Below are 12,931 nucleotides of genomic sequence, written 5' to 3' on the forward strand. Positions count from 1 at the left end.
CAAGAGTCATGGTTTTATTGCCGGGTTTCAGGGAAAGGGCTCAAATGCGCCCAATCTCCTTCAGCTTGGCCACCAGGTCCTCTGTGGTCTCCACCTTGACACCGGCTGTGCGCTGGGGTGGGTCTTCCACGCTAATCACGGAGAGCTTGGAGGTCAGGTCCACGCCCAGGTCCCCAGCCTTGATCACTTCGATCTTCTTCTTCTTGGCTTTCTGCACATGGGAGGCTCACGGTTCACAGGGCTGCCCAAGCCCCTGCCCACACTCCTGCAGCCCCCTTCCATGGGTGCCACGTCTGCAGAACCACTCCCATTGGCTGAACCCTTCTGGACCTGCCCACTGGCCAGGGCACACGTGACCTCTTACAGGGCCACACCTGGTGTGGACAATTCCTGCTGCCTGGGATGCCCTGGGGAGCCCTCCTATCGCGGGAGCCCACCTTTAGTCAACCGCTGTGGGAAGTCCTTCGCCGGCTGGAACGGACTGGCAAAGTCATTCTTCTCGCAATAATAACTCAATAGACTTTTGGCCAAGATGACCAATTGTACTCTCCCTGTTGGCTGAGATGATGACTCACTGAACCCTCCCTATTGCCTAGGAGGACACACGGAAACCTTCCTACTGGCTGAGATGACTCACTTGAACTCACCTACTGGCTGAGACGACTCAATGAACCCTCCTTGTTGGATGGAATGACATACTGAACGCCCCCTGTCAGTTGAGATGACACACCGAACTCTCCGTTTTGGCTGAGATGACACACTGAACTCACCCTACTGGCTGAGATGACACATTAAACGCTATTGGCTGAGATGACACACTGGACTCACCCTATTGGCTGAGATGACACATTAAACGCTATTGGCTGAGATGACACACTGGACTCACCCTACTGGCTGAGATGACACATTAAACGCTATTGGCTGAGATGACACGCTAAACCCTCCGTATTGCCTGAGATGATACATTGAACTCTTCCTATTGGCTGAGATGACCCAATGAACCCATTCTAGAGCCATGATGAACAGTGAACTCTTCCTGTTAGCCATGATGGCCTAAATGATGCCTTCCTGTTGGTAATGATTACCGGGGGAACCTTCCCTGACAAAACCAAGATGACTTAATGAATCCTCCTTATTTGGCTAAGAGCACACAGTGAACTTTTCCCATTGGTTGGAATGACAGGGGAACCCTTCCTAGAGTCCAGTGAAGCCTTTCTATTGGCTGAGGTAACCAGCAAACCCTCCCTGTTCGCCAAAACAGCCACTGCCCCGCAACCTCGAACTCTCACCATTGGCAGAAATGATTCAGTGAACCCGCTCCGTTAGTGACCGGGTGACCCCTTCCTTTGGAGGAGACGTCTCTTGGGTCCTCTCTCCTCCCACCTGACCACCAGGGAGGCACTGGGCCTGCCGCACTCACCCGTCCCCAGGCCCCCGGTGGCCCACCTGCCAAGCACTCACCATGATGTTGGGCAACGTGGCGTAGCGGGGCTCATTGAGCCGCAAGTCAGCGGTCACCACGGCAGGCAGCTTCAGGCGCAGGGTCTCCAGGCCCCCATCGACCTCCCGCTCCACTTTCACCTTGTCCCCTTCCAGCGTCACCTGGGAGGCAAATGTGCCCTGGGGAGGGACAGCGTTGGGGGAGCACAGGTGAGGTCAACCCAGTGCAGGCACAGAGCAGGCCACTGCTGAGTGCACAGCACACGGAGGGCCAATGAATGAGAACAGAAGTGGGAGTCCCGCAAGGTGACCTACAGACATCAAGCTTAAAAACAGGAGGAAGCCACAAGAAGGGAACTCAAAACTCCAGGGGAGGGTCTTTCCTGGGACCCAGGGTGTAGGTCCTAATGTCCTGAACCTGCCCGTTGGATCACCCTTCCTTAAGGATAATGAACATGTATGGAGTTTGGGGCACTGTTCTAAGCGACTGTATTAAGTCATCAGATCCTCACAGGAACTCTTTGAGGTAAGTGCTATTATCCCCATTTTACAGATGAGGAAAACTGAGGCAGAGAGAGGCTCAAAAATGTGTCCAGCCTGGTTCCAGGCTCCATGTCATGGACTCACGTGCCCACCTTTCTGTCCCCAAGAGCTCCCTTTGCGGTCCCTCTGCTGAGCCAACAACAGAGCCTTCTGTGTACCTTGATCCTCGAAACATCCACTGGGGCCCCCTCAGCACCCACTCTCTGGCCCAAGGCTCCTCTGCCCTTCGGTCCTGAACCACCATTTCCCGACGTGACCTACACCCTCTCTGTCTAACCAACCTGTTCTCTCCGTTCACTTATTCACTGGACAAATCTTTCAGGTCTTAGTTGGAATGTCCCATGAGCCCGGCTCTGGGGATGCACCATGAACACAACCGACAAGGACCCGGCTTTTGGGGGGCATTTATCCTGCAATGAAGATCACCGGTAATCAAGTAAATACACAGTGGCCACTGGCCACATGTGGCTTCTGAGCATGTGAAATGTGGTTAGTTCCATCGAGGGAGGGATGGAATTTTTCATTTTATTTCATTAATTTACATTTTAAAACCAATAAGCAAGATCCATTATCATGATTGTGGTGATGGTTTCATGGGTGAGTAACACGTGTCAAAGCTTACCTAACTGTACACATTACACGTGTGCAGTTTATTGTACAGGTCAGTTTTATCTCAATAAAGCTGTTAAAAAAAAAAGGATACTTGATGCAGTTATCGGAAAACGTTTAAGTCTGTTTGGAACAAGTTGGATTCGTGAATCCACTTTTTCAACAATGAGTATTAGGAATCTAAGTATTTCTTATGGAAGTTGAGCATGTGAATTGAGATGTGCTGTAAATATAAAATACAACACTGGTTTTCGACGACCTCGTACCAAAAGCCAAAAGAATGTAAAATAACTCAATATTTTTTTTTCATTTTTTCTTTTTCGGCCACACCACACGGCTTGTGGGATCTTAGTTCCCCAACCAGGATTGAACCTGGGCCCTTGGTAGTGAAAGCAGAGTCTTAACCACTGGACCGCCAGGGAATTCCCAGCTCAATATTTTTTCTATTCATGACATGTTGAAATAATATTATCGATCTATTATGTGAAATAATATAGGATTAAAATGAATTTGGCCTTTTTTAATGTAGCTGTGAAAAGCTTTAAATGACCCATGTCGCTTGCATTTCTATTGGACTGGAATGGGAAATGTGGGGTTGGGGAGGGGGCGTGAGTACTTTCATAGACAGTGGGCAAGGCAGGCCTCTCCGAAGAGGTGATATCTGAGGAGAGACCTGGTGGGGAGTGAGAAGCCCTGAGGAGATCTGAGAGAACCCTGTTCCAGACTGAGGGAACAGTCAGTGCAAAGGCCCTGAGGCAGGGATGAGTGGTGTGGTTGAGGAGCAGCAGGCTGGGGAAGCGGCATGTGAAGGCCCAGACGTGGCCTGGTGTCCTGGCTGTGCGCCCCTCCTTCCTGCCCACTGGAGTACCCATCCTGCTTTACACCTGCCTCCCTCCAGAAGGGCAAGGACAGGCGTGGCTGTGTTCTGAGCCCCCAGGCCTGGCCTTCAGCAGATGCTCCCCACTCCGGCCTCACCTGTGGCCAGTCCAGAAATCCGGCTGTCATCTGCCCTGTCTGGTTACAATCATCATCGATGGCCTGAGTGGGGAAAGAGAGAAGACTGTACGCTGATGGAGCGTCTCACGTACCATCTGGGCCTTTCTCTAGAATGCAGGCTGGCAGGTGTTTTCTCTAATGGGCCAGGTAGTAAATATCATAAGGTCTCTGTCACAATCACTCAGCTCTGCTGCTACAGTGCACGAGCAGACACAGACAATAAGTGTCTATGTAAACAAACGCAGTAGCATTTCAATAAAACTTTATTTATAAAATCAGTGGTGGCCATGGACCACAGTTTGCTGACTCCTGGTCTAGAATGATCCCATGCCCTCACTTGGGCCCCGAGACAGGCAGTCACTCGTCCAGGAGTACATGAGGGCACCTGGCATCCCAGATGCCAAATCTTTGCCCGCTGTCTAAATAATCCAGAGGCCTCCCTCTAGCCAAACCCTACGCCAGTCACACTAGGGAACTAGATGAATGCACCTGGGCCAATGAGAACGTTTTATCCCTGACCCCAGTGATTGGTTCAGGGATGGACACGTGACTCCAGCTGGACCAATGAAGTACCAGCTCTAGAAGTTCTGCTGGAGTCCTTGGGAAAGAGATGCTTATTTTCTCTTGGGTTTGTTAGGCTGGTGGGATGTGAGCCTGGAGATACACAGAGTGACGCCAAGACAGAGGAGGGGGTGTGGAGCACGTGGGACTGGATCCAGCTGTGCCTGAAGCTTGTTACCTAACCTAATGAGCTTGCTGTTTGGCTTCACGATTCTGTCACCTACCTGCTTGCCCAGCAGCACCAGGTCCACCTTCTCCTTCTCTGCCAGCTTGGCCAGGACCCGGGCCACCTGCAGGGGACCCAGGCGATCCACCTCTGCCGCCGGCACCTCCACGTGGATGCCTCGGTCTGCACCCATGGCCAGAGCGGTGCGGATGGTCTCCTGCGGAGCGGAGAAGGGGTTTGACTTGGCTTCTAGCCCTAGGGGGACCCAGGAGCCCAGTCTCCAGCCCTCCTCCCTCAGAGCCAGGAGTCCAGGCCCCAGTCCCTCCTCCCTTAGACCCGGGACTTGGGGTCCCAGCCCCTCCTCAGGCCCCCGAGCACCTGGCACTGGGTAGGCCCGCAGCTGACGGCAATGACTTCCTTCACCAGCTTCTTCTCCTTGAGCCGTACGGCCTCCTCCACGGCGATCTCGCAGAAGGGGTTCATGGAGTGCTTCACGCCATCCGTGACCACACCCGTCCCGTCGGACTTCACCCGTATCTGCTCAGCCAGGAGGGGAGGTGGCAGGGTCAGGGGGAAGCGGGCGAGAAGGCGGGGGTCGGGAGGGGGCGGTGGCCGAGACACCAAGCCTCGCGCAGGCTGGACGGAGACCACAGGGACCTGGAAAGGGGCAGGGCCTTGTCCAGGGTCCCACAGCTCCAGGGACAGAGAGGGGTAGAATTCACAGACGGGTGGAGGTCACCTTCTCACTCAGACATTCGCTGAGTGCCAGGGGCGTCTGCCATGCTCGTCCTACTCTGTGGCTGTTCCTCGGGCCTGAAAGAGTGTCTCTCAAATTTTTCTTTACCATAACCCACTGCGAGAGGTACATGTTACAACATCCCCAAGTGTATTATAAATTCACGACACACATTTATACATTAACGTAAATACCAAGGCAATGTAAGGTTCGGTGATCGATGCTAACCCTTCCATTATACACCATACCCTGACATTTTCTGTTCTTTTTTTTTAAACTGCCAGCCTGCCACATGGTTTTCCTGACCGACACATGGTTAAGATCGAGTCTGAGAAACACTAGCATTGAAAACCTCTCTCTGCCAAACAGGCTAAGGTCAAGGGCAAGCAAACCTCGTCTACTGCTTTCCTCCCACGGCGAGTCTTCACTGAACACTGGCCCTGCGCTGCATTCCTAGGCGCCGCCGTGTGCGAGGCAGACAGGTCTGCTGGCCCGGGAGCTCCCGGTCTGGCACAGCGGGGCATGGCAGGAACAACCAACTACTGCTTCTGTTAGTTTCCCGAGGCTGCCGTGACGAATGACCACAAACTTGCTGGCTTACCGTCTCACAGTTCTGGAGGCCAGAAGGCCAAAATAGGTTTTGCCGTGAAATCAAGGTGTCAGCAGGGCTGCGGTCCCTTGGGAGGCTCGAGGGGAGAATCTATTCCTCGGCTTCTTCAATTTGGAGGGGCTGCCAGCATTCCTTGGCTTGGGGTGGCGTCACTTCACCCTCAGCTCTGTGCTCCATCTCCGTGCAGCCTTCTCTCTGTGTGTGTGTGTGTGTGTGTGTGTGTGTGTGTGTGTGTGTGTGTGACGAAACTCGACTCCTCTCTTATAAGGACTCTTGAGATGGCATTTAGGGCCCACCTGGGGAATCGAGGAGAACCTCCCCATCTCAAGATCCTTAAGTCAGTCGGGACTTCCCTGGCAGTCCAGTGGTTAGGACTCCACGCTTCCACTGCCAGGGCCCTGGGTTTGGTCCCTGGTTGGGGAACTAAGATCCCACAACCCACACGGTGCAGCCAACAATAACAAAAAAATCCTTAACTCAATCACATCTGCAAAGACTCTATCTCCAAAGAAGGTAACAGTCACAGGTTCCACGGATGAGGAACTTCATAGCCCAGGGGGGCCACTGTTCCGCCCACAATCCTCTTGGTAGCAAACAGGGATGACAGCATTGGCCACTGCAGGAGCCCTGTTCTAAGCAATCACGTCCTAACTCATCAATCCTGGCAACGGCCCCGTGAAAGAGGAGCTGTCGCTGTCCCTGTGGGCAGACGAGGAAACTGACGCTCCGAGTAGAAGCACCTGTCCCAAAGCCACACGGCCAGTCAGCAGTGCTCTGCGCCCCAAGCACTCGAGCCCCCTCTGCACCACCTGACAATTCCTGAACGGGGGTCCAGGAGCTGTGAGACAGCACGATCGGGGCCCGACCCAGTCTGATGTTGGAGGCTATCAGGGAAGGCTTCCCTGAGGCAGTGGCACTTGAGCTGAACCTGAAAGAGGAACTGGCATCGAGTAGGTGAAGTGTGAGGAAATGTGCTGGGGGTGTGGGAGGAGCATGTGCAAAAGCCCTGAGGTTTGAGGAGTCCCAGGAGGCTGGTGTGGCCAGGGGAACACAGTGTGCTGTCAGCGAAGCTGGCAGGGGCTGAACCGGGGTGACAGGCACAATAACAGATCCTCAGGACGCCCATATCCTAATCGCTGGAACCTGTGACTGTCACCTACATGGCAAAAGGGACTTTGCAAAAGTGATTTAAGTTTAGGATTTGAGAGAGGGAGATTATCCTGGATTATCCAGGTGGGCCCAAAGTAACCACAAGGGTCCTTACAAGTGAAAGAGGGAGGTGAGAGAGCGTCAGCGTCCAAGAGAGCAAACGCTAGACTGCTGATCGAAGACATAAGAAGGGGCCACAAGCCAAGGGACGCAGGTGGCCTCCAGAAGCTGGAGAAGGCCAGGAAACGGATTCTCTTCTTGAGCCTCTGGAAGCCATGCAGCTCTGCTGACACCTTGATCTTAGCCCAGTAGACTCATTTCAGACTTCTGACCTCCAGAACTGTAAGAGAATAAATCTGTGTTGCTGTGAGCCACTGAGTTTATGGTAACTAGTTACCGCAGCAATAGGACACGAATTCAACTGCGCAGGGCCCAGCAGGCCATGCCGGGGAGCTGGGTCTTGATCCAAAGAACAAGGAAAGGTAAAGAGGTGAGTGGATCCAACTTAAGTTTGTACAAGGTCGTTCTGTATCTCGGTGTAGAAAACTGGAAAAATGGCAAGAGCGGAAGTGGGGAGACAGCTGGGCAGCTCTTGGTCACCGAAATAAGAGATGACAGTGGTTCGGACAATCCAGCCACATGTGGAAGTGGATGGACTGGAGAGGTCTGTGGAGGTGAAACTGACAGGGTGCTGGGGGCAGGAGAGGGAAGAGTCTAGCAGGACTCTCGGGTTTCTGGTGGGTACATCAGCCCAGTGGGGGAGGATGCTGAACTAGGCTCTAGCCTGAGAGAGAGACTGTCAGAGAAGCCTGGCTTGGGAGCCTGCCTAATCTGGCTCAGGACCTCACCTCTTTCTTCTCCTTGGCCGGAGCAGACCTGGGCTGACAGCAGGGACTCTCTCTCTGCGACTATTTCCCTGCACCTGTTTCTCTGGGGCTGAAGGATGTGGTTGTTCCTCCCATCCACGGGACAGAACTGAGATGGGAATGTGGGATTCAGGCAGGGGTCCCCCAGTCTGGCTGCACCTCAGGGACCGGTAACATTAAAAGGAGGAAGAGAACGAGGAGAAGGACAACTCCCACTTTCTATCACTGTTACTTCATTTTGAAAAAGTCACCTTAGCACCAACAGTAAGCCTCAAACCCCAGAACTTAATAAATGCACTTTACAGAAAAAGCCATGGAGCAAACACCATGCACTGAGTCCATTTTTTTTTTTTTTCACTAGAACCTGGGCTGGGCATGTCACCCAGGATTTCCCCAGAATTTCCCAGACACGCCCCTGGCTCCATCCCTCACCTCCTTCCCTGGTCATCTTCCTCAAACTGCATCCCTCCTAACTCTTCCCACCCCCTTCCTCTGTTTCCTTCTGGAGCAGGCCTGCCATATGACATATGCTGTACTGATTAGCTGTCTTCTCCCCAGCAGAACGTCAACTCCATGAGGACAGGGATTTATGGGTATTTTGGTCATGACCACATCCCCAAGGTCTAGAGCGGTGCCTGGCATGTGGTGGATGCACTGGAAATATTTGTCGGATGAATGAATGAGAATTTGCTCACAAGAGTAATGCATTAAATCCTGCACCTGTCCGTTCATCAAACACTTACTAAACAGCATGGAAACTAACAGGCCAAAGCCCTGTCTTTCATGAAAAAAATAAAATCCAAGATGGGAGTTTCCCCTTTATAAATAGGAAAGCAGCCCATCAGTATAAGGGCTCACTGGGAAGCCAGGGGGCCCAAGAGAGGGCCTCAAGCCTGCTCCGGCCCTGGCAGGACTCTCAGCCCCAGACTCCTGACCCCCAAGGAGGAAGGGTTGCGAGCTCTCCAGCACCAGGGCCCGTGCCAGCTCACCTTCTCCGGGGAAGACCTTTGAAGCCTGAGTTGATTTCAAGCTTCAAAAACACTGTTTAGTTAAATTACGTAAGTCGGGAAACCATGGTTGGCCTGAAAAATCAGTGATGATCCTTTTTTTTTTTTTTTTTAATAACGATGTTTTATAAATTGAGGGAGATGATTCAGTGAAGCTTCCAGGCTTTCCCTCTAAAGGTGTAACAAATTAACTCTCAACAGAAACAGCCAGAGGGGACCTGGAGTCACCTGGGCAAGGTGACTTCTGAGGAAAGTCTGGAAGGGAGTGAGGCAGCAATGCTGGGAACACAGAGTTGGGTCAGACCTTGCACACCACCACCACCCCCTCCCGAAAGGAGCGGCCAGTCTGGGGGCAGGGGGTGACAACTGGGCAAACAGAGGATCTCAATCCAGTGTGGGAAGGGCTGAGATGCAAGCCCAGGGGGCTGCAGGAGCGCCCAAGGACACATCAGGGTAGCCTGAGGGGATGGGGGGGGCGGCGGCTTCCTGGACGTGGTGATGCCAGGTAATCCCTACACCCTATTACAATCAGTGGGATCAGAGTTAGGCAGGACAAAGGAGGGATGAGAAGCAGAGGGGGGAAGCGGGGAGCTGTAAGGGCACCCAGGCAGAAGGCACAGCAGGGGCAAAGGCCCAAGGCAAGCAGCAGCCGGGTTTGTCAGGAAAGTATGAGCAGCTGGGAGGCACAAAGGGGTGATGGAGGGCCAGGGGGCCAGGGCTGGACCACGAAGGGGCTCGAGCACGTGGCGGAGGGGCTGGGACTTTGTCCTCAGGGTGCTGGGAGTGGCGGGATGAGCGGAGGGGGCCATGGTCAGCCCTGGGGGCAGGAAGCCCCCCACACGCAGGCTGGGAGGGGATGGACTGGAGGGGAGAGACTGGGGAAACAGGAGGAGACAGCGGTGAGGGTTCAGGTAGAAGAAGATGAAGCCTGAACTGCTGCAGAAGAGGGAGCAGGGCAGAGAGATGGAGAGGGCAGGGGGGACGGGGCTGAGAAACGACAGGCTATGGGAGACGAGGGAAGGAGGGCTGGGGTGGCGTCTGGTTGGTGATTAAGGTAGTTAGCAGCGTTTGAATCACTTGTTTCAGACACATCCAGGGAGATGCCCTGGGGCACCGTGGGAGGGGCGGCCCTGCCAACACTGCGAAAAAGGACAGGAGCTCATGTCAGGAGGAGTTCACACTTCCCCATTTGGCACAAACACCAGAAGCACCCATGGGCCAGGTCCTGGGCAGCGCAATGCTGGGACCCAGAGCTGAGTCACATGTGAGCCTGTCTGGCGGGGGAGACAGATATGACCCCAGACATCTCAGGCCAGGGCCCAGGGCTACGGCAGAGGGGGGCAATGGGAGCCCAAAGGGACAGTCAGAATGGGAAGGAAACCAGAAGAATTGGGTCCCAGGACCCCAAGACGAGCCTGTCCCCCAAACAAGCAACCCCCCTGCCACACACTGCCAGAGCTGTCATTAGGCCAAGTGGCTGCTGAGTGAGAGCAGGACTTGGTTGCATTCTGACCTGACGGCGGCTACAGCTGCCTAGCCGGGTGATCCGGCAGCCAACAGCACCTCCACAGGCGTGTCCTCACCTGTCCAACAGGATTAACAATATCTAAACAGGGGAATTCCCTGGCGGTCCAGTGGTTAAGACTCTGCACTTTCACTGCCGTGGCCAGGATTCAATCTCTAGTTGGGGAACTAAGATCCCACAAGGCACGCAGCATGACCAAAAAAAATAAAATAAAAATCTAGACGGTATTGAAAGGACTGAATAGGCTCATCTCCATCAAGGACCCGGAACGCTGCCTAGTGCACAGTAAGGACCCACTAAATGTGGGTTGTTAATGATGCTTACGTTTTCATGCGAGGGTCAGGCCTCCAGGCCCCGTACTGGGCAATGCTGGGGACACAGAGGTGGACACCTGGTCTGATGGGCATTGCGGGGTGGGGACATACACGGATGGACAGTCACTGCCTTCAGTCTGGTTTAGGCCAACTACTGAGACAAAGTGGCTTGAGGGACTGTCTCTGATTTATCTCTGTCTGGACCATCTTCTGTCTGGGGACAAGTCAGGCCCTCAGAGACCTTGCCCTCCACCCCTCTCATGGAGGGTATGCTCTCATGGAGCTTACCATAAGCTATACCACCAACTTGTCAGACTGGTTTTCATCTCTAGCAAACACACTTCTCCCTTCCCAGCGTCTCCTCACTTGCCCTGGGGCTGTGATAGCTTCTGGGTTCCCATAGGACCTCCATGACAGCACTTTTTCTGTGCTGAACAGTCAACTGAGTGTGCAGTGCAGCCGAGTGGGTGAAAGCCTGGATTGTGTGCAAAGCACTAGCTGGGATGAGGAGTCAGAGGGACCTGGATCGGAATCCCGGCTGTGCCCCTTCCCAGCTGAGTGACCCCTCTGCGCCTCAGTTTCTGCGTGTGTCAAACAGGAACCACGGCTCCTCCAGCAGGTAAGAAAAAGAGAAGGTAACTCGCCCTGCACACAGTTCTCAAGACAGTGAGTACAGAACTGGCGGAAGGGGAACGGGGTCATGACCCAGAAGGGCTGGGTTTGAATGAAGAGGGATCGGGCGTCAGAACCTCTCAGTTCTTGACCTTTGCCCTCAGGTGTGACTTTGACGTTTGAGGGAAGAGCTGCAGAGGATCAGAGGTACCAGAAGACCCTCATACAGTGTGCGCTCTTGACCCCGGAAGTATACGGCCGCGGGGCTCAGGGAGGAGGGAGAGGGGGGCCCGGTCACCTTCACAGCGAAGTCGATGACCCTCTTGACAGCCACAAGCGCGCGCAGCTCCGCCATCTTCCCTCCGCGGCGACCCGCTGGGTCAGTCCTCACCCTCGGCCTCACGGTCCGGACGCCCCGCCCCCTGTCCTTCTCTGCGCCGGCGCCCCGCGCCACCAGCCAGTCAACCGCTGCGGTGCCCGCCTCCGCGCCCCGACAGAGGACCAATCAGGAGGCCTGAGGGGAGGGCGGTGCGGCAAGCGGATGCGGGCCAATGGGGAGAGGATCCTGGGGAGGGAGGCGGAACCCGGAGGGGAAGGGAAAAACTGCTTTGAGAAGGGGGCGTGGCCGAGAACTAGGGGAAAGGTCTTGCGGGGGAGGGAAGCGCTGCCAGGGAGGAGTTTCAACGAGTAGTCCTAAACTTTCCCCAGTGCCCTAGGATTAGCCCTCTCCCCTAGTTCCACCCCTCTTACTCGCCTCTCCGAGTCGCGGTGCCTATGTGTCCGAGTCCCCCCATTCTCTCCATGCCCGTGTTCGTCATCCCCTCTATGATCGTGCCTCTACGTTCCCCCATATCCGTCCTCCCCCGTCCCTGTCTCCACTTTTCCTCCATGTCTGTGTCCCTACATCCTCTCCACGAGCCCTTGTCCCCTCCTGACCCCACTACCCCCTGTCCCTGTTCCCATCAAAACTCTTGTCCTGTCCATGACCGAATCTCCGTTCCCGTGTCCCCCCATGTCTCCACGTTCCCTATAGGTTCGTGTCCTTACTTCCTCCCTGAGCCTCCAGGTACCCCCGTGTCCGCGTCCTCAGGTCCCCCAGAAAGGCACGTGGAGCCGCGGCAATGGAAGCAGTTCCTTTATTCTGCCCCAGGCAGCTGCGGTCATAAGCACACGGGGAATCCACTGATGGCATCCGTGCTCTGCATGATCATGTCCGCCAGCAGAAAGCAGAAGCCTGGCGGGAAGGGAACGGAGGGCGGGTGGAGGAGGGTGAGTCCTAGGGCGGATGGTCGGGAGGGCCCCGGGGACTGGGGTTTGGGGCTCCAAGGGCGTTTCTGTCGGGTCCACGGGAGCCCAGAGTGGAGTGTGTTCAGGAGTCCCTGGGAGGTCATTGTGGTGTTTCCTGGGAGGACAGCTGGGGAGTCTCTGCAGGGAGCGGGGGGGTCCTCGGGGCAGTCTCCTCTCCACCCTCTTCCGTTATCCAGGTTACCCGCGAGAACAGAGAAGGGTAAAGCCAGCCACCCCGAAAAACAGGACCAGGAGAAGAAGACGTCGTTTTTCCCTGCATTCTTCACTGTGTAGCCTGTCAGGGCGATCAGCTGCAGCAGGCCTGGGCCCCGCCCACCCGCCAGGTGAGGGTGGCCAGGGGGCTGCACCCAGCCTCACCCTGACCGCGCCCACCGCCTCAGACCACGCCCTTCTTGCCCGCCCTCCCGTCCCTGCTCTACCCCCTCTCCCTGGCCCCGCTCATGACCCCGCCTCTTTAGCTCCTCCCCCTCGGGGCCCCTACCTCCTCCA

At 55.0% G+C, this 12,931-nt stretch overlaps 2 protein-coding genes and 1 long non-coding RNA gene across 7 annotated transcripts in view; 1 reads left to right on the top strand and 2 right to left on the bottom strand.

Annotated features, from left to right (window-relative positions):
* Positions 1-11,560, bottom strand: ETFB (electron transfer flavoprotein subunit beta). The gene is made up of 6 exons (XM_033845641.2): positions 11,433-11,560; positions 4,694-4,852; positions 4,374-4,532; positions 3,568-3,630; positions 1,462-1,620; positions 1-211 (listed from the first exon to the last, which is right to left on the bottom strand). Exons 1-6 carry the CDS (start codon positions 11,487-11,489, stop codon positions 41-43), a joined length of 768 nt encoding a protein of 255 aa, XP_033701532.1. The 5' UTR covers positions 11,490-11,560; the 3' UTR covers positions 1-40.
* Positions 8,675-12,931, top strand: part of LOC117309171 (uncharacterized) — a 15,251-nt gene continuing 10,994 nt past the window's right edge. Inside the window, exons 1-4 of one of the 5 annotated variants that reach the window (XR_012328205.1) lie at positions 8,675-11,188; positions 11,299-11,341; positions 12,168-12,403; positions 12,619-12,765. This is a non-coding gene — a long non-coding RNA (uncharacterized lncRNA). Of the gene's footprint in view, positions 11,365-12,167; positions 12,404-12,618; positions 12,766-12,931 lie in introns of all 5 variants that reach the window. The other 4 variants (XR_012328207.1, XR_012328206.1, XR_012328204.1 and 1 more) reach the window with 4 other exon arrangements.
* Positions 12,295-12,931, bottom strand: part of CLDND2 (claudin domain containing 2) — a 1,323-nt gene continuing 686 nt past the window's right edge. The window contains exons 3-4 of the mRNA XM_073796677.1: positions 12,624-12,743; positions 12,295-12,368 (exon numbers count right to left, since the gene is read on the bottom strand). Coding sequence (XP_073652778.1) covers positions 12,295-12,368; positions 12,624-12,743 — 194 coding nt within the window. The remainder of the gene's footprint in view (positions 12,369-12,623; positions 12,744-12,931) is intronic.

The sequence above is a fragment of the Tursiops truncatus genome, chromosome 19, assembly GCF_011762595.2.
Source record: "Tursiops truncatus isolate mTurTru1 chromosome 19, mTurTru1.mat.Y, whole genome shotgun sequence".
NCBI classification, from domain to species: Eukaryota; Metazoa; Chordata; class Mammalia; order Artiodactyla; family Delphinidae; genus Tursiops; species Tursiops truncatus.